The following is a 24,163-nucleotide window of genomic DNA, read 5'->3' on the forward strand; positions in this document are numbered from 1 at the left end:
CACTGGAACTGGAGTTTTGATCACTGTGGATTCGCATATAGGAACTGGGTGGTTTGGTGCAATGGAGGGTTTTTGTTGTTGTCTAAGCTCCCCGAAGAGGATGCTGAGGGTATCTGACAAACGTTTCTCCTTCCCAACTGTTACCTCCCTCCTGTCTCCCTTTCTGGTCATCTCTGCTGTTTCAAATGTGTTTGTTCAACAAGTGCCGGTGGACCAGGGAAGTGCAGCAGCCTGAGCAGCTTCAGCACTCTTCAAGCCATTGTTATGATTGAGGGAAAGCTCTTCTTCGCCAAACGGATGCTGTATTTCATACATCATTTGTCCAGATAGGGAAAAAAATATTAGGGGAAAAAAATAAGGCAAAGCCACAACTTTGTTTAGTGCAGAATAAGGGTGCACAGCTATAACTAACAAAACCTGCAGCTTAATGAAATTGTTTAATTATTTCTCTTAGTGCCTCTTGGATAAAAGCAAAAACATGTGGCTACTGAGAAAACTGAAAGCAGATCTCAAGCAATTTGGACATATTAAATATGTGGTTTTTTTTGGTGTAGCTTTGCCTGACTTTTATATTCATTATACTGCAGTAGACATAACTTCACACACTTCTTACTTTTTAACACCACATTAGATTGGTGCGTGTTTGAAGAATTCATTAGCAGGACACATCAGGCACTCAGATTTAGGTTTCATTGAGCCTGAATCTGGCTTAGTTGTGGTGCCAAATGTAGTGTTTGCACTGTCACTGACAGTAACTATAACAGATTTTTGTTGTTAGTTATGATGATTTTACTGGAAGTCCAGGACGTGGGTTTGCTTGTGGGATTCTACTTTTCTTGAAGTCACAGATCTGGGAAATTTGTGACTGAGAACTGCAGCTTCCAGCTGGCTCTCACAACTGGCAGCAACCTGGGCCAAGGGAACCCACAGGTCCCTAGCCCGATGGATATCCCAGCCCCACCTACTGTTCACAAAGTCATGGCTTTGATGTCAGCCTCAGTGCTCTGGTGAGCCTGACTAGCCGCCTCTCAGCAAGTGAGGCAGTTAGCATTTGGCTTCCACTTCTGTAAATCTCAACCAGGGGCTGCAGAAAGTTCAGCTTCCTCTGGAAGGAATGAAACCTCTTCTCAGTTATCGTATTCAAGACCTATTGCAGTGCTTTCCTAAAATAGCCTAGACATAGAGCAGCACATTCAGACTTCAAACGCTGCTTAACCTCTTGCTTTTTTGAAACTATGTCAGTCGTGGCAAATCACACTAAGTGATGTGGCTTTGGAAAGCAGTTTGTTGATAAGAATAACCACTAAATTAAAGCAGCAATGCAATTGACTGTGACAGCACATGTTGGGACTCTCAGAGGAGCATCTGAGGCCACTTGCAAAGGTTACCAGAGGGTTAAAAGTTAGCAACAAGAAAGTGCTGGCTTCAAAAGTGTGCTGCTGAAGTGTAACGGGGAAGGAAATGACCACATGAAGAAGTAGGCAGAGAGGGCAAACAGGAAGAGTGGCTTCAGATGAACTCTAGGAAACCTCTCTAACCTAGCTGTACCAAGCCAGAAACCTCACAGGATGTGTGCCCAGCGTGGGACCCCCAGCCAGGGCCCATGCTGGCACTGCCATGTACACACCATAGGGACCATCTGGACAGCTGCTGGACTTGTACATGTGAAGATGTGTGTATATTGCCAAATCAGCAGTGTGTTGGCACAGCTCCTCTGGCCAGCTAGGCCTGCATTTCAAGCACAGCAATGTGTTTGAGCTGGCAGCTGAATGCTGCTGCTCAGCTGAGCTTCAGCACAATGCAGCCACTGCTCTCACAGGACTTCAGTCTGCACCTGTGTTCCAGCTCTGAACATGATTTCACATGAAACTTCGCACCCCTTTATTCTCCTTCCAGCAGACACCTGTGGAGTCAGCCTGGACGTGCCATTCCCTGAGAGAGGCAGAGAGGAGTCCTCACACATCTCTCCTGAGAATCCTCGGGAAAAACAGAGATCAAGCTCACGTCCTGTGGAGCCTCTCCTGAAGGCTAAGATCACTCCAGCACCGCACAAAGATCTTGTCAGCTCCTTGTCAGATTGAGACCTTGGAGAGAAATATCAGGCTGGGAAATTAGCAAAGAGGGCTGCATACAGGACTAGGTGTTAGAACCCTCACAGACTTGCCTGAATCAGAGAGCAAAAAGTCCTCTGACACTTCTGATTGCTCCTACAGAAGATGGTCATGAGAGAAGATTCCCCCTCATAAATCAAAACAGTCAAAGAGAAAGCAGGGAACCAATTAAGAGCATTACTGCCTTGCCAGAAACACCCACAAATGAGTGTGAGAACAAAATTAAAAACTTATGTAATAACAGAACCACTTAAGCTATGTCAAAATGAGATGATGTTTACGTGAACATCAAAATCAACAAATAAAAACATTGTGAAGCACTTAAAGTCTGTTGTTAATTTCAAGCCCAAAACTTCTAACACGTAAAAGCTGCGTTGGAAGCATGTACTTTTGATCCTTTTTCAAGGTATATTTTTAGTCTTTAAATAATTTGATCCCTCTTCACTATAAACAGGCAGTGAATAAGCAGTCATGAAAGAGGGTTGGAGAACACGTGCCAGAAATATACAGGGAAAAATGTGCTTACTGGAGAACACTCTTTCATCTCAACATTAGTCTCAGATGACTTAGGCAACAGCTGAAACCAGCCCTTGTCTAGCAACATAGTCAATTTTTTGAATATTCTGGGAAATAAGAAAATACGGGAAACTTCTAGGAAGCTATTTGATCTTTCTGAAGGGATTAGTGATGACACACTAACCTGTACCACCTTATTCAAGCTCACTCAGGACAACGCAGCAGAAAGGGAATGTCACCATATACTGCATTCAGTCCCCTTAGCTCTGTAGACTTGAAATTTAATTGCAAAAACATTTACTGCAGTGGAAAGGCAAAGGCAAAGGCTTTAGGTTATTTTCCCCTGCTTTGAAGCCTACTTGTTGGCATGTACAGCACTGGTTATGTCTAGAGCCTGTAGAAGCCTTGCCATCTCCTCATGGCAATCGTCAAGAGGTGAGCTAGCTCAGCCGGCCAGCCCAGCAAAGGGCATGTCTCCTTCTTCAGCACTGTCCTGCTCTCAGCTAGGTGCCTCACTGCACAAGTGCTCTCACCCAGCTCAGCACTGCCCACAGCTTGTCTCAGCATCCAGTGCTCTGGAGGCCTGAGCATTAACATGAAATCCCAGGGCACACTGCCCTGCAGTGTGACTGGAAGGAGTAACGCTGGTGCACTTTGCTGATCTCCAAAGCAGCAGAAAGCCACCTGAACCAGACCTCTCTGCGAGAAGGAAGAGGTTTTGCACTGGGCCTCTCTATTTCATTAGTGGAGCAATATTTATAAAAGGAGTGGGAAGTGGTTAGGATGAAACAGAAGAAACGCTCATACATGACTAATGACCGGGAAACATAGCAGCTGTGGCAACCTCTCATTTCCCCATAGTTCTAGCAGGAAGCAAACATTTTCCATTTCACTTTGACGTAAAGACTAACAGCAGATTTGCAATTCCTTATCTTTGAGAGGACTTATGCACTGAGATACTCCCAGAATACTTCAACACACCTCTGCCTGCAGAAATTCATTGCCTTAAATGACAACACGTTATTAAAAGCTCCTCAAACATTGCACCTTTGAGTAGGAGTTTGGAAGAGCTTTTATTGTCTGTCACAATTAAATTGCAAAATGATGGGTAAAACTCTTTATTCAATAAAGAGATCTATGGGGTCCATCAGTCCAATTCCAACAGCATGGGGAAAATCCACACCTGTTGAGTGGCATCCATACAAGTGGCCAAACAGAGGCTAGTTTATCTTCCCACTCCCAGTGACAAAGATTTTAGGACAATGTTCATTGTTAAAGGAAAACTTGGGAGATGCACGCAGTAGTTCATTTGTTGCTGAGCAACTTTTCTCCCACCTCTTCCATCCTCTGGGCAGTCAAATTGTTATCTTTTGTTATCATTGAGACTCCTAGGACATAAAGCCTTCTGTGTCGTTCCCTTTTCTCTACCCATGGCCAAAGTAAGTGGAGGTGGAGAAATGTATCATCTCCTAAACAAACAGCAGCTCTCCAAAACGCAATGAGAAATCTCAAGGCTCAAACCCTCAAGCAGCCTCAGATGGCTCAACTGCAGTGACAGAAACATGACTCCATGACGTAGCCCGTGCAGGGAACTGCTCCAGCCCCTCTCATACAGGGAAGTTTAGAGTTTCATAAGGAATTTAGCAATTCCTTCTCTCTCTGCTCATCTGTCTGCCCTTTTCCCCTTCCCTTCACTGCTTAATAGTAATCCCTCCGTGACAGTAGAAATAAGACAGGGTCCTGCTCTGCCAATGACAATTATCATACCAGATCAGCATGTGGAGGGTGAATTGTGGTCTTTATTGTGTCAGAGGAGGAGAGCAAAAGGACCAGCTGTGCTTTATCCACCCTGAGCAGCACTGCCACAGTATCCCCTGCTCTGAGGGACTGCAAGAACTCAGAGACAATCATTACTGCTCTGCTTGCAGGTTCCTCTGCAAATGTTGGCTGACCATCATTTTCTGAGACAGCTGGCAAGCAGAGAAGTGAGAAGATTTATTCACAGCAGGTGCAACAGGATATGTTTGGATGATCATTTGCCCACCTCAGACCTCACACTTCAGCAATAAGTCATTGCCAGGTGTCCAAATGACATCATCTGCAGCGTGGAGACTTGCTGCAGACAGGGCACGTTGTAATCAGTCCCTTCTGCTGAGCTTCTGCCAGCCGAGCTGCTAATAAGCCCCAACTATGCCAGCTGTGCTGGAGCTGCTGATGAGCACATAGACTTTCCTCATCCTATCTATCACCCGCCCCGCCAGAGGATCCAGCCTGCAGGTGTGACTGTAATTCATGCACATGCCTGCAGGAGTCATCGTCGCCAAAAAGTGCCTGAGTAAAATACCTACCACTTTTCAGACTCTTACCTTTCATAGAGTGCTCAATATTCCCTGCTAGGACTAAGGTGCACAGTGCCAAAGCCCAGCAGTATTAAAGGTCAATGACTCAGCACAGTTTCCTGGGGGAATTAGGCTTATTGACTTCTGTGTGTCCTGTGTACATGCGGCCTTTCACTGCAAGTCTTGTAGTGACAGGCTGGTTTTGGTCAAATGAGCTGCACTGAATGCCAAACAGTATGGCAGCCCACAAAGGTAGTAGACCTCAAAGGCAGTAGGGATGCTCCTCATCAACCTCCGTAAGGCTCACCTGGCCGGGGGTGGCAGGAAGGACCCTTCAGGTGTTACAGGGTTGGGGGGAGGAGGAGCTGGGCCGCTTGCTCACTGTCCCCAGCAGGGATGGCAGAGAGAATCGGAAAGGTAAACGTGCAATAATTCATGGGTTGAGAGGAGGGCAGTTCACCAGGTGAAGCAATAGCCAGGAACACAAACAAACCAAGCAAGAGATCCCCTCGCTGCTTCCCATCAGCAGGCAGGGGTTTGGCTGCTCCCAGGCCAGCAGGGCTCAGCATGCTGAGCGGCTCCTTCAGGGGGACAAACACCATAGTCCCAGTGTCCCCCCTTCCTCCTCCTTTGCCCCAGCTGAGCACGGTGCTTCATAACATGGGACACCCCTCTGGCCAGCCCAGGCTGTCCTGGCTGTGTCCCCCCAGTCCCTGGTGCACCCCCAGCCTCCTCGCTGGCCGGGCAGTGCCAGGAGCAGAAGAGTCCTGGGCTCTGTGTGAGCACGGCTCTGCAACAACTGAAACGTCAGGGTGTTATCACCGCTATTTTCATCAAAACCCCAAAACGTTGCATCATACCAGCCTCTACAAAGAAAATTAACTCTATCCCAGCCAAAACCAGGACACTGATACATGCAGTGACATCTCCTATCTTCATGGGGAGCTGCACCAGACCCCACCAAGTTAAATGGGAGCAGAGGGCCGACTAGGCTCAGTCTTCTGCTCAGACCCACCATCAGCAACAGCACCATACTGAAGGGATCTCTGCCAAGTTTCACACATAGCGTAGCCTTTGCTCATGCCTCAAAACTGCTAAACCATCCAATTTCCAGTTTGCTCAACTCTACTTCAGGCACTGCAGTGCCAGCAGGTGACTCCCACCCTGATCTGGGTGCAGAAGGACCTACTCTCAGGTTCCATATGACATCAGAGGATTTTAAGAGGGACACCTTAGAATCACTCTCTCTCCTGTCACTAGACTTAGCTAACTGGCTTTGCCAAGCACTGATCTTATAATAACTTCTTAATAGATTTTACTCTTCTCAAATGAGGAAGATGGAAAACCTTGGCACGCTCCCAGCACCCCACTGTACCCCAGCACTAGGACTCGGGGCTCCCACAGCCACAGGTGTCTCAGGTACTGCTCACAAAGCAGCAGGGGCTTTTTAATCAGCCTGTGTTCCCCCTTTTTCCTCTACTTCCTTCTGCTGACGGTATTGTAAGCACCTGCTGAGCAGATAGCCATCTAAAATGAGATAGCTGCTAGTGAGCAGCATCCTCTGGTTACACAGAAATCAGAGCAGTGACATCAGGTACTGCAATATCATTCATTTCACATCTCCTTATAAGTCAGTCCCTGCAGCCATAAGATCTAGCTTCTTTGGGGAGCTCAGGACTGCAATAGCTTGTGCTTTGGCTGTGACATGTGAAAAGTGACATCTTTTTCCAGTGAAGGTTTCACATGCCTGCAATTGCCCTCTGCCTCCCCTGCCATGCTGCAAATCCACACCAGAGCTGTGCTGGCCACAAGCCTGGAAGATCTCCTTTGGTATCCCCTCTTCTTTTTTTTTTTTTTTTTCCTCTCTCCCTGAACATGTGCTCTTCATGTAACTCATCCTTTCCTCTAATTTTCTCTCCTTGGTCACTTGCACTGTTAATTTCGACAGACACAAAGTGCCAGAAACCTTGAGATAGTTGAAAGAAACAGAAACATTTCTGCACACACATGGACAAAGTAATGCACTTGCAAGCAGACACGTAGGGAAAGAGAAGTTTGGTGATCTGATTAAGCAGAGCGCAGATCTGCATTAATAACGCATTATTAGATATCCAGTTCCTTTTAATAACTGATTTCAAAGCAACTGAACTGGGATGTGCATGCCACAAGTTTCCTTTTTACATAAAAGAACAGAGCCTCATGGAATGGAATTTATCTGGCAAATGTTGCACAACTGTAAATGAACCCAAGTGCCACAGGATGAGATGTCCCTGCCACCCCTGTCAGCCAGAGCCCCTCCAGGAGCAGCGGTGACACTGATGGGGGACCTGCTGCCCTGGTGCAGGGGACAGGCAGTCCCAACCTCACAGTCCAGTCCTTTCTGGCTTTGCCAACATGTCCCTTTGGGAGCAGAGGTGGGGAGCACTTCCCTGAGCATCCCCACATCTCTCCTCCCCTCCACATGGCCCTGGAGCGTCTCCTGGGACAAGGAGAGGGAGGTGCAGCTGGACAAAAGCCAGTGAACACTCAGCTTTCACTCCCATTCACTACAGCAACACAAGCAGTGGTTTCATTTTCTTTAAGCCGTACCCAGAGGCTCAGTGCTGCTGGGAAATTACAGCGACTACTAGATGCACCAACAGCTGCCATAAATATGGTGAGCACAACCCTTTGGGTGCAACTTACATGCTTTCAGCAAGGCTGAAAGGGGAAAAAAAATGAAAGAAAAAATGGAAAAAAAAAAAAAAGTAATCTCCTTATTTTTTGGTTTTTTAAGCTGTGACGGGAATGTCTAGCGCAGCTCACCCAGGTAAAAGACACCAGGACCTAAAACTCTCCTGTCCCCCAGCAGAGTCTCTGGCAGGCAGCAGCACAACCTCCTCACCACGTCCCCACCAGCATTTGCCCTCCCAGGTGCCAAAGTTTGACACAGGCTCCCCACGAGTCTCTTACAGCCCTCATTGCAGCCCAGATTTCGGCAGTGGCACACAAAAACTAGTGCAAGCACTTTGCTCCAGGGCCAGCCAGTTGCTCTTATTTATGCAAAGTCTGCTGAAAGCTGCCCAGATCAGGTGCAGTGCTTAGGGCACGGAGTTCCTGCTCTGAAGACCCTGCAAGATGCCAGCAGGGCTGTCCTGGCTGGATGTCCTGGGGACAGGCACTGCTTTCGGCTTGTGTTTGCTCAGGGCTTCATCTGCTGTGCCCGGCTGTGTGTTGTGGAGGGCATGGCTCTGGTGCAAGCACTGAGTTAAAAGCTAATGTGGAAGGCTCGTGAGACAGGCAGGAGCCAGAGCCCATGGCTGTGCTGACACATTTTGCAGAGCACCTGGATTGTTCCCGACCCAGCCCTTCGAAACACACTTCTGGTTTTTCAGCACCACACCGGTGACACAGTTACTGTCAGGATGACCTTAAAGCACACGCTGCTGGCGAGCAGACCATGCTCTGGAGCCACACCACAGCACAGCCACCGCCTGATTACAGCCTGCACTGGTTACCTCTTAGGTCAGCATCTTAGTGGCCTTTCTGTGCCTTATAAAAAGCAACCACTTCTGCCAGCGCCTACCACCAGTGGTAACAGGCAGCCTGCAGTACTCCGGGTGAGACATTTCAGGATAAGCAGAGCAATGGCTTGGGGCACAAGTGTGTGCTTTTCTTCTTCATAAAGCACACCCATCTCCACTGGTTCCTGTCAAACCTCAGAAGGGCAGCCAGCCACCAGTTTTCATTATTAGCCTCAGCTGCAAGGGCATCACTCTCTGTTTTAACCTGACGTCCCCCCAGTGACAGGGCGATCTCTGCGTGGGGCGTTTGGCTGGCAGAGCCACTGAGAGAGGCACCATGCGGCTCAGCTCACCTTTCCCTAGAAGCCTGACACTGACACTTGATCTTACTCATTCTCCCCGTCTGTCTGCGGCTTGGACCAGAGCACACCCGCTAAGAAAAAGCAGCAGCACCCGAAGCAGCGACCCTTCCCCACACCCTGCAGCAGCAGCCCCGCTCCCCTGCCTCTATCCTGCCCCGGGACGGAGGCACTGACAGGAGGACAGGGCTTCTCCTTACCTCGCTGACGATGGACGAGTGGGGCTGGTGGTACACCCAGCTGCCCTGGCAGGCTGTGAGCCGCGGGCTGCCCACGCTGACATTGGGATGGTGGGCGAGGGGGCTGGCACAGCTGGTGGAGGCATCCCAGGAGATGTCCAGCCGCTCACAGTGCCCGCTGGCTGAGCCGTTCACCAGGCGCAGGGGCAGCAGGGTGAAGTTCTGCTCCTCTTGGAGCGACCAGTTGCATCTTTCGCTTAATTCGTCTGCCCCGGGGATTCTGCACCAGTAGCTGCCTGGCGCCTTCCCCAGGAAAACCACGCTGGCAAACAGGAAGGAAAAAGTGACGCCGGTCTGGCAAAGGAGGAAAAAGACCCTTTTCTGAAACCGGCCGAATTCCCCGGCTTCCTTCAACACTTCATCGAACGAGGGCATGGTGCGAGGTGGCCCGACGTGCCCGGAGGGGTGGCAGGGCTCTCTCCCACGCCTGACGGTGGCTGCCGGCGCTGGCTCCCCACGGCCGTGTGCGTGTCCTCGGCACTCATGTGCACAGCCCCAGCACCACAAGCGGGGCCGTGGCGGGGCGAGGCAGCACCCACGGGTGCGCCCACGTCCCCGAGCACGCCCAGCCGGCCACTCACGGCGTGGAGCTCACAGGCAGCCCGCGAGCAGCGCGATTTAAAGTGCACGAGCATATTGAAGGAGAGGAGGGGCGTGCGTTTCCTTTTTATCCAGAATGTTAAACGGATCGTGTAATAAAACCTGTTAACTCCTTAGGGGTGGGTGAGGCACTAATGCCTGCTGCCACCCCAGCTGTGGTAAGTACACGGGCATGAGGGCAAAGCAGAGAGCTGAGTGGGAAGGAGGCCAGGGGCTGCTGCTGAAAGCAGCAGTGAGGGATGCAGCTTCTCTGCGGGGCAGCAGGGGCAGAAGGAAAGTTATCTCAACGTGAGCCATAAAGCCTTCCCTTCGGCAAGGAGAAGTGAGTACTGCGGCGATGTTTATTTACTTTTCCAGAGCTCTACTTCACCCCTCACCTCCTGCACAGATTTAATTCGCAAGTCTTTCCTTTGTACAGTGGAATTAAAGTGAGGCTCACAAACTATTCTGTCCAAAATACAGTTTTTTGGTGGCTTTTTTTTTTTTTTTTAATTTGGCTCTACCTATTAATAAAGGGCTTCTATATGACCTTGTTCATTTTATTTTCACAAAGTCTCCCAAATATTTAAAAGATCAGTTATGAGTTTCTCCTTCTGTCCTTCAGAATGAATGGAAAACTAATCTTGTGCTTTTCTGTTCTGCTGTTCTTTTTGAGTGAGGGGAGAAGGGAAGGGAAAGCCAAGGCTGGGGTTCATTCTGTGTGCTCATGGGCATGTCTTGTTGCCCTGAGTGAGATCAGTGGCAACAGCAGGTATTTTGCACTTTGCTCAGGATTTTAAGGTCCACAGCCCTTCTCTTCCCTTGCAGGAAGAAACACAGGGCCAGCACTGATGAAGAATGTCTCCAGAAAACCCTTGTCTCCTGTTCCCTGTAGCTTTGACCATGGATGTCTATGGCTTTGGGTAGAACTCAAATTTCCAGAACAGCCAGATCCTGTCTAAGGAAGGCTCTGATCACTGTACAGACTATCTGACATGGATTTTGTAACTGCCATGAAGACCAGTGCTGTGGTGTGAGCCTGCAAAGATGTGTGTTGCAGGGAGACAAGCTGCTGTGCTTGCATCAGAAAATGCTTTCAAGGGAATTTCTTTTGGCTCCTGGTTATGCTGTTTTGCAGTAATTGAACTTAGGGGTGATGAACACGTCACCTTTGGGTCCAGGTCTGTGTCTAACCAAAAGGGGCACAGTCTGATGGCTGGTTTTGAAAAGGAGGAGCTATTTTATCCCAGCTGGGCTAACTGAGGGCTGATCATGCTGGGATGTCAAAGGTGAGGTGGCTTATCCTGACAGCTCGCAGTGGCCAAGAAGGTTGTCTCTTCAGGGACCTCCACAAAGACAAACAAATGGGGACAGAGCCTGATGCAGGCATCAGCTCAGCCTGTGCACTACCCTCACAGCTCCGCTTGAGGGTGTATCTAACATCCATGGCTCCTCAAGCCTTCCCCAACAAAAAATGTGGCTTTTAACCCTCTCAGGTATGGGCTCAGCTCTGAACCACAAGGGCTGGTCCCCTGTCAGCCATGTAACAGCACAGCCACACTCAGCTTTTTACCTATTTAAGAAACCATCAGTTTCCAGTTAACCAGTGGAGCTAGACCAGAGACAGTCGAGGGAGAATTTGGTCCAACATTTAAACATTGCTTCTGGAGCTTCTTTATTTCCCCAAAGTACATACGGTCTAGTAGCTGGATCTCGAAATTTCATGGATCTCACCCATTATGCTCCAGTTATGCATAGCATGTGCACCACAGCCTGCCAGAAAACCTAGCAGCTGAGAGAAATCAGCACTAATGTCACAGCAGTGGAAATCTGGGAATGTTCATAACATTCCCCACTGTAATTTCTCCTGGTAGATGTGAAGGTTCATTCAGCAAAGTCAGTTCAACTGTCTGGTATACACAGTTTCAAAGTGACCTTAAGTTTGTAGTGTTCACTAGTGTTTTCATTTCTTGCTCCAAAAACAGCTTATCAGTATTTGCCACCATATCAATGTGCTGCAAGACTCTGGTTTGTGAAAGAAATTTAAATATCCCAGTGAGAGGTGCATGAGATTATGTATTACGGTTACTCTGCAGCAAGCAATTCCCATTTTTGCTGAGGCTTTCCTGGAACTTGAACTTTGCATGCTGCGAGAGATGAACACGTCTGAGAATGGAAAGATGATGGTTTGTATACAAAGCCTGCAACTGTAGCCTCTTGAAAAAAATGTTTTTGAGGATGGATCTTGAGGTCAAACCATAATTCTAAGCATTTTATCCTACGCATACAGTTAAAAAATATTCTCTTTGATACTGGGAGATAAGCAAGGGAAGAAATAGCTCAGGAAAACCTTGACTGGTGAAGAAGACAGAAGCAGTAAAAATAGATGAAGAGAAGTGAATAGAAAGAGGGAAGGGGAAGAGTGGAAAGGCAGCAAGCCAGGGAAAGAGTAGAGGCAGAAGGAGCCATGAAAGGGGAGCAGAGGAGAAAGAGATATAAAAGAACAACTAGATTACAAACATAAACATCTTTAGAGCTGTCTTAAAACCCTAAATGTCACAACTATTTCAAAAACAGAATGAAAACTGTGTAGTCTAAAGGAGGAGACACATACGTTCCCCGTCTACTCATGGCACTAGACTACTGTTTATACTAGCCTGGAGAGCTACCCCAATCAAACAAACCCTGGAAAGTTCCAGTTTTAGTGCAACACCCTGTATAATTGTTACCAGTACTTCAGAGAAACACTTAAAAACTTCAGTGTTCTTGTTTTGGACAACATAAGCAGTGAGGCAGTGACATCAATCAATTTGCAGACACCACCCTAGATTATAGCATTATTTCCTTGATAAAATTACACAGCAAAGCACGACCTAAGTTTTAATGTCCTACGGACATATGCCTCTTGATATATGAAAGAAGGCCTGGGAGCGAGACTGGACAGTCATCTACCACCATTCATGTTATGCGACTGCTTATGTGACTGCTGCTTCGTTTTGCACCAAATTTTTATCTCCCAGACAAGTTTACTACAGGCTAGACAGTCCTAAGCAGCAGGGGTGCAAACCAGTCTGTGTCACATCATCCTAGGGCCAGGAGACTGCCTACACCAGCCTTTCTTCAGCCCTCCATGCCAGGAGAAGGGGCTGCCTGTCTACTGGACCACAACCCTGCATTTCAGGGTTGTCTGAACCTCCACTATCTGGTGACCCCACTGCAGAGACCACCACACCTAACTGGGCAGTAGTAGCTCAAGGCATGTTGAGAAGATCTTAATGGCAAAGCTTGGTTCAAAGCAGAAGATGGCAGGACCCTTTTGTGTTCTTGTCCACTCACTTCACCTCCAAGAACTATCTGCATCCCATGGGTCTGGCTGTCCTGTACAGAAAGCATTTTTATGCCATGCTGAAATGCAAACTTTTCATCTCCTTCTTTTATCTCCCCATTCTTTCCCTTCAAGATTTCCTTTTTCTTTCCAAGAGGTGCAAATCTATTCAACGGAGTATGTCCTTTCCCAGGCCTCCAGGATCAGCTTAGCTATCTGCAGGCTAACTGTGAGACATGGGAAAGGTCAGCTCCAAACAACAGGGTTTCCACCTTTTGGCAATCCATGAAAGCAGTGCACAATGCACTATACTCCCCTCCCTCACTATTTCCATGGCCTTTAGGCTATTTTTACCATCTTGGTTCCAAGAACAAATATAAATAAATGTAGTTCTAGGAACTGTAGAGTACAACAACCAGGGGGATCTGTACTCATCACTAGGACAGCAGCTGAAACAGCAGAGAAAAATGGGGACATGGGGAGAAAAGGGAAAGCCCAAACATGATAGAAAAAACAGTGTGAAGGGAAAAGCAAAACAGAAGCGATGAGGAACACACGGGGGGAGCAGTAGTGACCACTACAGTGACAGGCTGTATTCCTGTCACTTTGGGCAAGTATAGACCAAATTTACAGCAGGGGAAGAAGACATCTTCTACCCCCCAGCCAGCACTCACTCCTACACCTGTAGCTTTTCCTCCTGCCACCCTGGTGCAGAGGGTGGGAGGCTGAAGGGTTTAGGTACCAAAGCTCCAGGGGAGCTCGTCCCTGCTGCTGGCAGTGACAAGGGCTGCCTCTCTGCTGCACGAGGCATGCCAGGGCAGCTGCACACTGTCCCTCTTTGCCTGCCAGAGAAGATCAGGTGCTGGGCGTCTGTGTGCCCATGGATAGTGTGCACCCATATCCCACTGGCTTTAATCCTACTCTTGTGAGGGAACAAAAAGCATCACAGCTTCCCTGTGACCAACAGAAGGAAGGACAGCCAGAGGAAAAGGGATTCCTGTGCATGCATTTTTACAGTCGGTAAGTGGCTTCCCTTGTCCTTTTCCACTTCACCCGGTCACTCTAGAGATCCGCAGAGAGGCTGCACTACCTTCCTGTTCAGATAAATATGCCATGATCACAGAGTACATTTGTCAGGACTCTTGACAATGACTTTGAATAACCGAGCATTTTGGTCACAAGACAAGACAGCCCAAGTTCAACAAAGACTAGTTTACACAATGGAATGTACAAGGAATTCTCCAGAGATGGGTGTAAAGGCCTGCTTAAAAAAAAAAAAAAAAAAAAAGTATCCTCCTGTTGTCAGACAGCTGTCAATCACAAACTTTTGTTCTCTCTCAGCTATCCCTGCCTCATCTGCTGCCTAGAAAGACGGGAAAATTACGTCATTTTTGCTTGTGTTTTTTGTTGTTGTTGCATACCCCTCCCTTCTGATTCTGTTTGCATCCAGTTTGGAAGCAAGTGTTTCTCAATACTAAGAAAGGGGCTGTGCGTGAAAGTTTCCAGCCCAGATTTGTGACAATAAAGGTTAAATATTTACATTACATCAAGGATGGTGTCAGTGTAATTTGGATTTCCAGGGCTGCCACTCAATAGCTGCCTGCTTCTCTAGCTGTTTTGGATGTGTAACTTCACACACACAAAAGCACAAAAACCCTGCAGAGTTTCTAGCATTAGTATTTTTAATATACTTCTGTACCATTTCTCAGTTTGCTGTTTTATCAAAAATTGTCAATGAACTTTTTTTTGGTGATCTTTCTATTGCATAATCTCTCTTTCCGAGAACACTTATGAACTTTGAAAACCACTCAGCTGGTGAGTGTAACGAGAAAGCTGACAGTCATACATTTCAGGGAAGGTAATAGAGCACTTCTCTAGAGATCACCACTGTTCATCTTATGGACAGCTTTATGTAGAAGAAGCATGACTCAGTGTAGAGAGTAACTGAGGTTCAAAATAACCAACAAATCTGAATATCTAGCTGATCAAAATCAACATGGGAGAATTAATATACACCTCATACTTATGAAAACTAACAAAACAAACAAAACAAAACAAAAGGCAAAAATACAAAAAAAAAAAAAAAAGAAAAGAAAAAAACAAACAAAACAAACGAAAACCATAGTCTTTGTTTCTGCCTTTTTCAGATACCTTTTTTTTTTATTTTTTTTTTTTAAAGCCATCACTAAGAAAGACCCAAGGTACAGCCCTGCAGAAAATACAAAAGGCTGCCTGAGCAGGGTAAGTTCAGAGCAGCAGCAGGGAGTCAGCGCACTCCATCAGCAAAAGTTGGAGTCATCCTGGAAGGATAGATGGGAACAAGTAATTCTTCAACACCTTCCTCTAATCTCTGTGTAGTTGTTTTTGGAAGCTCTTAGTGGTAACAATCTATTTATAGTTGACTTTGTTTTTGTAGTTTATCTCTCCTGTAACACAGTGTCCTTTGTCCTAACTGCAAAATACTAACCAGAAAGAATTCTGTACAGCTGGGTTCTCACCCCTTGCTTGATGAGCATGCTTTATTAATAGGAAGAGGGACCAAGCCACTTCCATCAGGCTGTTTAGCTGGGCATACACCCTCGCTCTTCGTGATCCAACACCTCGTGTGCTACTCAAAATGGGCATCTTTAGATGTGTGGACCTACCACAGGGTATTCCAATTACTCTGTACTTTCAGCTGTTTTAACACGTATTTGCTTTTAAATGTCAGTACATTTATTACACAGGATTTGTTTTATTTCCTTTCCCTAGTAAATGTTCCTGAGCGTACTGAAGAAAAAATACAAAGATGTAAATGAATAGTGTGGAGACCCAAAGCAAGGCTGATTCAACAAACATTAAAATTCAAGGCAGAAAAGGAACTGATTACATTGGTCTGAGATTCTGAAAAAACGAGCAAGCAGATGAGCTGAAACAAAGGGAGTTCAAGCTGAGTGTTTCTTAAAAGCTGCAGAATTCCCATCCATTTTCCTGTGAAAAAACCCTGCAGTGACTGGATGGAAACCTTAACACCTACGTCTTTGGAAGCTGGACCAGACAAAATAATACAGCTGGCAGAGGGAGTCTAGGGCTACCAAATGGTGAAGGGATACCAACAGCCATGGGCAAGGGATGGGACCATAGCTCCAGCCCAGCTCCATGTTGGCCAGTTGCAGTGGAATAGGGAAGCAGGGAAGGGCCCCTGTGAGGTGATGGAAACCCTGGGGCAGTGCCATCAGGGCACGTGGCCTTCCCTGGAGACAGGCCTTGAAGCCTACAGGGCAGCCACTACTTCCAGTCCTAACCATCTGCTCCTCTGCACTGAGATGAGGAGACAGGGATGGACCGCCTCAGTGAACACGCAGTTACTGGACTAACAGCCAGATCCCTCAAACTCAGATTTAGGAGACTCGCCCAAACTTGAACTTTATTTAAATGCAATTTAGATGATTAATTCATACAGCATTTTTAGCAGAATGATAGCTGAAGAAAAGCAGAAGGGGCTTACTTCAGTTTTGTTTGATAAATGAAAACAGCAGTGTTAGCACGATTTCCACATATACATCAGCACAGCTGCTGGCACCACCTTGATGGTGCCTACACCAGCCGAGCACAGGGGCTGTCAGAGCTCCTGCAGGTGCTCCTCCTCATCAGCAGCAGGACAGCAGCAACTTGAAGGAGTCGCTGACCTGGGTGGAAAGCACTGAGGTGTGCATGCCTTTGGCTGAGGTTTGGTGAGGTTTGGTGGCACCACACTGGTGGCCAGCGGTGGCAGCCAGTGGTGGCCAGACCAGACCCTGGCAAGGTGGCACAGGTGGCTCCCAGGGGCAGCCGGGGTGCTGGGAGAGAGGGGAGCTGCTGCTCCACAGGTGGCTGTCACTCCCGGGGGGGTTGTCAGTGCTGAAAATCAGCACCTGTGACTGCTAATGCAGAAGTAATGCTATCACCACCTCAAATGTCCTTAGGGATGTGGTTTTTCTCTGCACTCACTCAGCCCACATCACCGGCCACCCCCAGTGCCTGCTTAGGAAGCTTAGCTCATTTCCTTAGAGCTCCTTTAGCCTTTTAGTCACCTACAGTCTTTCCAGATATTCTTCAGCTTCTCGCTTGCTATCCAGCGGTTTTATTTAGCAGCTCTAGATGCATTTTTTTAAGATTTTTTTTCATAGAGTTCACTTTGCCTGGAAACCCCAAGATAACCACAGCAAGGCAGAAGTTTAAACAAAGTTCTTGTGTGCTATCATCTGACTTAAAAGCTTTTCTCTGAACACTTGCCTCCTGCAGTTATCTAAGAGCACATACAACTGTTACAGTAAGTTCTTGATAAGATCAAAGTTTGGGAGTCTGCAATGTATTTTTTCCCTGCTTGGTAGCTGTCAGATTTGTTCTGAACCAGGTGCATCTCTGTGCTGAGGTTTGCATACCCAGCTGCATCTACCCTGCCCAAATTCACTGAAGAAGATGATGTCTCCTACTTGGTCTGGTCCTTGATAGATGTATTTCTATCTGCTATTCCTATTATGTCTATAGAGTTCAATACAACAATGTTTTTCATGAATTTAAGCCACATGTATCCCAGACACCAGACGTGTCTGATGAGTATTTATGCACTGTTGGAAGCAATGGCAAACATGGAGACTCTCATCAGTATGGCTGCAAGGCTCCTATCACCGAGTAAAAATGATGCCAAACACTAAGCTGGCATGGGGTTGCTCAGCTGATAATGGTTCTCCCAGAAAGTACTGAAGAGACCTTCTGGCTGAGGTCCCTCAAGTTATGCTGTCATCCTGGGGCTGGCATTGAGACCCGTGTAAAAGCAGAAAGTTGGCACAGACCCTACATCATGTGCACTAATTCAACAGAGGACAAATGCCAAATGCCCAGGAGCAAATCAAGTCAGCACCGTGTGCTGTGTGACCTGGGACCCAGCGCTGATGTTACTGGTGTGCTCAGTTCTGCTGCAGGCCCCAGTGGAGGCATACATACCCTGAGGTCGGGTAGAAAAGTTGAGATCGTGGCATCTGCTGCTGCCACCAAGGAACAGCTGTAGTAATATATCGACATCACTGCAAGGTAGCTATAGGCTGCCTCCCCACCCACCCACCATCCGCCCCACACCCTAAGGATGTAGTAACACATTTATTATCACATATATCACTGTGAACAGTCAGTCACATGGATGCTCCCCACACTGTGACTCATTGCCTTGGCCACCCACTGCCAGTCTTACAGGCTCATGGAGATACATTGAGTTCAGGCTCCTAATTTCCTGGTGCACTCACAGTCCACCTGCTTTTGCATTTAATCCCCATGGGAATAGCCCAATAATTCAGAAAGTCATTGGGAACCTCTTGTAACAGATGGATGGCTTGCTCAATAGGACTGTCAGGGCACACATTTTACAAGGTCACTCAGTCCGAAATACCTTTCTGCAGAACAGTCTGTGCTCTGTAAAACCGTCTGTGCTGCCGGTTTTACCACCTCCGCCTGGGAAAGCCACCGTGAGCCCAGAGGGAGGTGGTGTTCGGATGTCAGTGCCTGCTGGCCACGGGCTGCTGTTTGACCACCACCAGCTCGGTAACACAAGATCCTCCCTGTGCACACACTGCTCCCATGCACTCACAGTGACACACCGTTTTTGCCATACATGTACTTGAATCTTCTGTGGCTCCTTTTGTGAATGCTTCCTGCACTTTGTCCTTGTTTTTATCTCTATTTGACTTGGAGGCCAAGCTTCCGCAGTCACTCAGCTAATGTGCTTGACTCGGCACCTCGGCTCCAGGCCACCAAGAGACTCTTCCACTGGGACCTCCCCTGCCCTCAGCTACCCAGGTCCTCTGAGCCCAAGAGCAGACCCAGTCCAGCCCCAGAATGGCCCCACTCTGGATTTATGGTTCACCTGTACAAAACCCCGCAAAATAGTTGTGATTTCCTAAGCCCTATTCCAAACAGTATGTTTGGCTTCAGTGCCGCCTGCTAGCAAGTTTCCTTGCCCTTCAACCTGGACAACCCCCAGTTCTCCAACCAGCCTCTTTAGTCTAGTAAAGTCTCACTGCAGTTACAGGAGTCTGGGGATATACTGAAGGAGGACTGTCTGCATTCATAATGGATCCAGCCCCATGACTATTGTCCCTTCTGGAGTTAAGCTACTGGCCATTGCTCCTTGGCAGCTTTCTTTATTCTTGCAGACCCAGTGGGATTGCACTTACCTTATCTCATTTGTAGTTGCAACTGGCCTTATGTCATCGGTGTGTTTTATTATCTCCCAGAAGTGCAGATGGATGTCCAAATGTTCGTGAAACCAAACTACAGGATATCAAACCCCAAAATCTTACAACTCAAGCTAAGATATGTAAATAAAATTAAAGAGCGGGAGCTCTCGTGTTTCCAGAAGGGAAGGCATGAGAACACCTACCATGAGAGGCAGGGTTGGATAGCCCCTTCCACAGGGGCAGCAACTCACTTGTACCCATACTGTGCCAGAGGCAGCAGACCAGAGTCGAGCACTAAACCTCACCTATAAAAGTGCCTTTTCTCAGCTACAAGAAGGTGGGGTTTACAAGCAATTTGAACAGAAGCAATAGCTTCATCTGCTACTTTATGGAAAGCCCTTTTAGGAGGACAAATACCAGAGCTAATAGCATCTGTGTTTGTAAACAAACACTGGCAGGCTACATCACAGCTGTGTGCATCTGATATTTACTTCCCCAAAGATTCAAGCTAGCAGAATGTATCTGAACTGCTTTTGCATCCAGAAAAATAAAATAAAATAAAATAAAATAAAATAAAATAAAATAAAATAAAATAAAATAAAATAAAATAAAATAAAATAAAATAAAATAAAATAAAATAAAATAAAATAAAATAATTAAACTCAGAGGCTGAAAAGTCTTTCGATACAGTCTTTCAGCCACCTTAGCAGCTGCTTTGTGATATGTCAAGAGCAAGGCTGCCAGAAATTCAGAAAATTGGGTCTCATAGTGCTATACTTTTCACTCCACTAGGGCCTGCAACAGCCCAGCACTCCAGGTAGCTATATATTTCTGCCTTGTAAATCCCAAGGGATTTCAGCTGAATGCCAAGGACAAGGCTTGCAGGCGCAGCCAGCGGTTGAGGCAGGGCATAGAAGTGAGTTAGGGTCTCCAAAGAGAACCAACTGGTCTTGAAGGACAGCAGCAGTCTCTCCCCATGCCCTCGTGTTCCTCTCTGTGTTCCCTGGGTCAGGGCGTGTTGCTCCAGTGATGATGCTGAGGCTGGTGGGTATGTGCCAGAGCAGAGCTCCAGAAGCAGGGGATGGGGGCTCACTGCCACTGGGATGCACTGGGAGCAGAGCCCCACGGTGGGAAGGACGCATCCCCGCTCTGATCTCTATGGGCAGGGCAGCCTTCCCCCCCCCCAGTTTGCTCCTGAGCTGGTGTGAGGTGCCTGGGGCACGTCCACACTTCACGTCACATTCTACAGCTGTAATACCCTGTCTGAGCAGAGACAAGTACATGATTAATATATGTATTGTAGGAACTAATTAGGCACTCACACACCCAAGAACTTACTACAAAACTAAATGCTTGCAATTGACTGTGTATTTAAGTCTTGCTCAACAGGGCCAGTTCTCAGCCCTTGTAGAAATGTATCCTTTGGCTCTCCTGACAGCAAACCCATTTGCTACATTGCCGCTGTTTGCTTTCTCCTATGTTTTTTCTCTTCACTTACAAATTCACATGCTTCCTTTGGGCTATACTTTGTCTGAAACCTATTTAATCCTCCTCTTCCTTCTTACAGGAAGGAGAGAAGGAATAAATGTGTTTAAATTACCCAGCAGTAATGACGCCCAGGCTGAGAACTGTGAGAAAGGTGCTGCCTCAGCATGCTGTGGACCAAAGGGTGCAATTACCCAGCAGATTGCCTCTGACAGTGCAAGTGGTGCAAGCTACCTTTGCCACCAGCAAAAACGTATGTTACGTTGCAGTCTCCCCAGGTTCACTCTATCCTCACTTGTTTATCAAGTTTCTTGTGTAGGATCTATTTTTGTAATATTTCCTGTAGTGTTTGCACTGCTCGTCTCATGACAAGTCCTGCTCCCTTTAGAGCAGGTGCCAGCAGTTCTCATACACAAGGGAAATAAAACTGAGATTTAGACTGCAAGCCCTTTGGGGAAGGGACTTGTAATTTCCAGCCATAAATGGATGCTCACCATGAGGCTGAAGCTCCAGGACCTGTGTCCTGTGGATGACAGGATGGGTTGAAACATGAGGATAACTGCAGACAGCCCATGCTCCAGGCATGTGCAGAAATTGTGTGACTAGATAGGCAGGTAGTTGTGAGGAAAAAAAAACAATCACACCATCTAAAGAAAAAACATGTATTTTTCCTCCAGTGCTAAGCACTCCCTCCAGACTCTGTACCAGTAGTTGCAGCGCTGTCTGGGCTCCTTCGCTCCCCTCAGTAACCTGTTATCACTGCCCCTCTTGATAAGAGTGGCTGCACACACCCCAGGTGCATTGCAGGATGACCTTGCCATCTCCTTGGTGAGTCAGGGCAAAGCAACAGGACCCCATGGCATGGGTTCACAATGCCCTAGGGCTGCTTCCCTCTCCCTGGGCAGCACAAGCATCCCTCCACCCAACCACAGGTGGCCCATGCACCCTAGTGCTGGTGGCAGAGTAGCTCAGGAGCATTCCCAACCCTGGCAAAAGCCATGCCCTTGCACAAGTGCACAAGTGCTACGTGCAGAGAGCAAACTCCAGCAACACGTCATGCTCCATGCTGCAGCAGATGACAAAGAGTGAGTACTGGGTGCTGAGTTGTCTTTGTCACTGGCAGAGCTACTCCCATGTTGCACAATACTAGGTGGTAATTAGTGTTCAATGAGGAAATGAGCTCAAGCTGTGACTTTTGGATCTAAAGGCAAATAATGAAAAGCTAGAGGAGTTTGCCAGATATAGTGTGATTATCATCTAAGAAAAATATGTTGTTAGTGCATGAGCCAACCGTAAGGTACACTTTGTTTCTCCAAGTTATAAAATATATTCTCATGGTGTAAATAAATACCAAGTGCAAACACGTGTTGCTTCTAATAACTTAAGCAGCCTAAAACAAAGTGTGTAGGCTCCCTCTATAGCCAGCTCCTAGCTTTTAGATACGTAGCTCCCACTGCTGGGTCTGAAAAATCGAGATCCCATCATGCCAGGAACTGGTGGACTACAGACTCCTGGGCAGCCCAAACTTGCTAAACCATTTTTGACACGCACCTTTCTCCCAGCAGGAGTCAGGCCAGGGCAGGTGCTGCCTGGATGCCCACAGTCAGTGTAACAGTGCAGCCCCACTGGTGAGTTCAGTGCTTCATGCCCTGGTTAATTTGCCAGACATGCCTGCATGTGTCAGCACCTCATCTGGATTAAATACATGCTGCTTGGTGCTCCAGCTGCTACTGATAGCTGTGGGTGCTGACCTCTGCTGTCAGCCACCACTGAGCCTCCTGTTAGACATCTGGATATAGATGTCTGGAGATACCTGGAGCGTCCTGGGCAACAGGCATGGACATCTAGCTCAGACCAGATGCCCAGCATTTGCATGGCTGAAGTTAGCTGAGGTGAAGCCCTGCTGAAAGCTGAAGCTATTTCATCACAAGGAGGACATTCTGCTTCTCTCCTCCTGATCCCAGCCTCCCTCTCCTGGCAGCTCCCAGCCGTGTGGTCCTGACCCTTCCCTTGCACTGACTCTGCCCCTTCTCAGCCCTTTGCTGAGCCCTGCAGGGCAAAACTGCAAGGACAGCAAGGATCAGCCTATGCCTAGTTCACGAGTCGGCTCCACTCATAGAGCACAGGGACCACAAGTGCCAGAACTGGGCATGGAAAAGGGATGGGGAGTGTTGGGGACCTTCACACCAACAGCTCAGACTGGCTCTCCCTGCCTCGTGTATCCGCACCCTAGCGCTCAGGCCGTGAACCCCAGCAGGAGTACAGCTCACCATTTGTTTGGAGGCTTGCAGCAACTCTCCAAGGCTTTCCTATGAATGTGGGATTTCCTCCTTAGGTCTATGGCAGCGTGTGATTGTGACACGCAACTGGTACCATGCCTATAGCTCACTGTTAAATGCTTACATCCTTGGTATACTCACAGGAAAGAGAGTTGTGATAAGGCCTACACATACAGCAAAATGCCTCACCAAAATCATTACTACCTGATGTGGATGACAGAGTGACTCACGAGAAGGAATTCAGTGCAGCAATGATTACTCATGCAAGACTTTTAGAACACCTCAGGAGACACCTCAGCGGAAATGTCCAGCGCACGTCTAGTAAATCATTTTAGCCTTGAAGACCTGAAAACTAAGCTCTCAGAAGAGCTAGCCTGTTATATCTCTCTGCCTTAGTTTCTTGGTCTTCAGGAGTAAGAAGATGCTTTCAGATCTTTGAAAGTCAGGACTACTGTTTGGTAGCAAAGTGTTATTTATACATGTATATGCTGTAATTATCAGTATGCATTATTATTATGGATAAATTAGACCTGCCTTGCATTTGTATCCATATTTTTTTAGAACATAATTTTAGCCTTTGCTTCATTTCCATTTCACCCAGCCCTGTGAGCATACCTCTAAAGCTCAGGAAGGTCAGAGTACAGGAACACTTAACACATCTTTTGGAAGGCTGATTGTAAAGCAGGCAAGGTAATGTTTCACTGCTTAAACTGAAGAGATTACTGATTATACACAGTAAAGTTGTCACAGCTGATGGTTCGTTTCATGGACCTGCCACTGCAGGGCAACATGGTTCTTCTGCTGGAGGCTCAGCCAGCCTTTGCTAGCAGAGCAGCTTGGGCTTTGTTCACCTTGCTCCTCTTGCTGATGTTACACATTGTGCATCAATAGAGCCCATATACAATCCTGTTTAGGTTCTTGGAATAAAGATGTCACCCTGACAAGCTATCATGCTGCCTCTGTTTACATGCACTCGTATCCAGCAGCAGAACTGCATGCATGCTTGCTCCCTGCTCCGATCCCCTCAAAACTGAAAGAGTCTGTCTGCAAAACACCTTAAAGTGACCAGACAGACAGACTCGAGTATTCTCAGGTGATGAGAGTGACATGCCATTATGTTGGCAGGATGAACCACTGAGGGTGTACTGAGGGAAAGTGCCGTAGCCACAGCATGCCCGCTCCATCCCCTCAGCCCTTGTCATACCAGCACAGACACTGACGGGCACACTGAGCCCCG

At 47.5% G+C, this 24,163-nt stretch overlaps 1 protein-coding gene across 1 annotated transcript in view; it reads right to left on the minus strand.

Moving 5' to 3' along the window:
- The window catches only part of SLC22A3 (solute carrier family 22 member 3), a 30,224-nt gene extending 20,682 nt beyond the window's left edge, over positions 1–9,542 (minus strand). Inside the window, exon 1 of the mRNA XM_032185200.1 lies at positions 9,029–9,542. Within this exon, the coding sequence (XP_032041091.1) occupies positions 9,029–9,442 (414 nt within the window). The 5' untranslated portion in view covers positions 9,443–9,542. The remainder of the gene's footprint in view (positions 1–9,028) is intronic.
- Between the last annotated feature and the right edge of the window lie 14,621 nt (positions 9,543–24,163).

The sequence above is a fragment of the Aythya fuligula genome, chromosome 3, assembly GCF_009819795.1.
Source record: "Aythya fuligula isolate bAytFul2 chromosome 3, bAytFul2.pri, whole genome shotgun sequence".
Lineage (NCBI taxonomy): Eukaryota > Metazoa > Chordata > Aves > Anseriformes > Anatidae > Aythya > Aythya fuligula.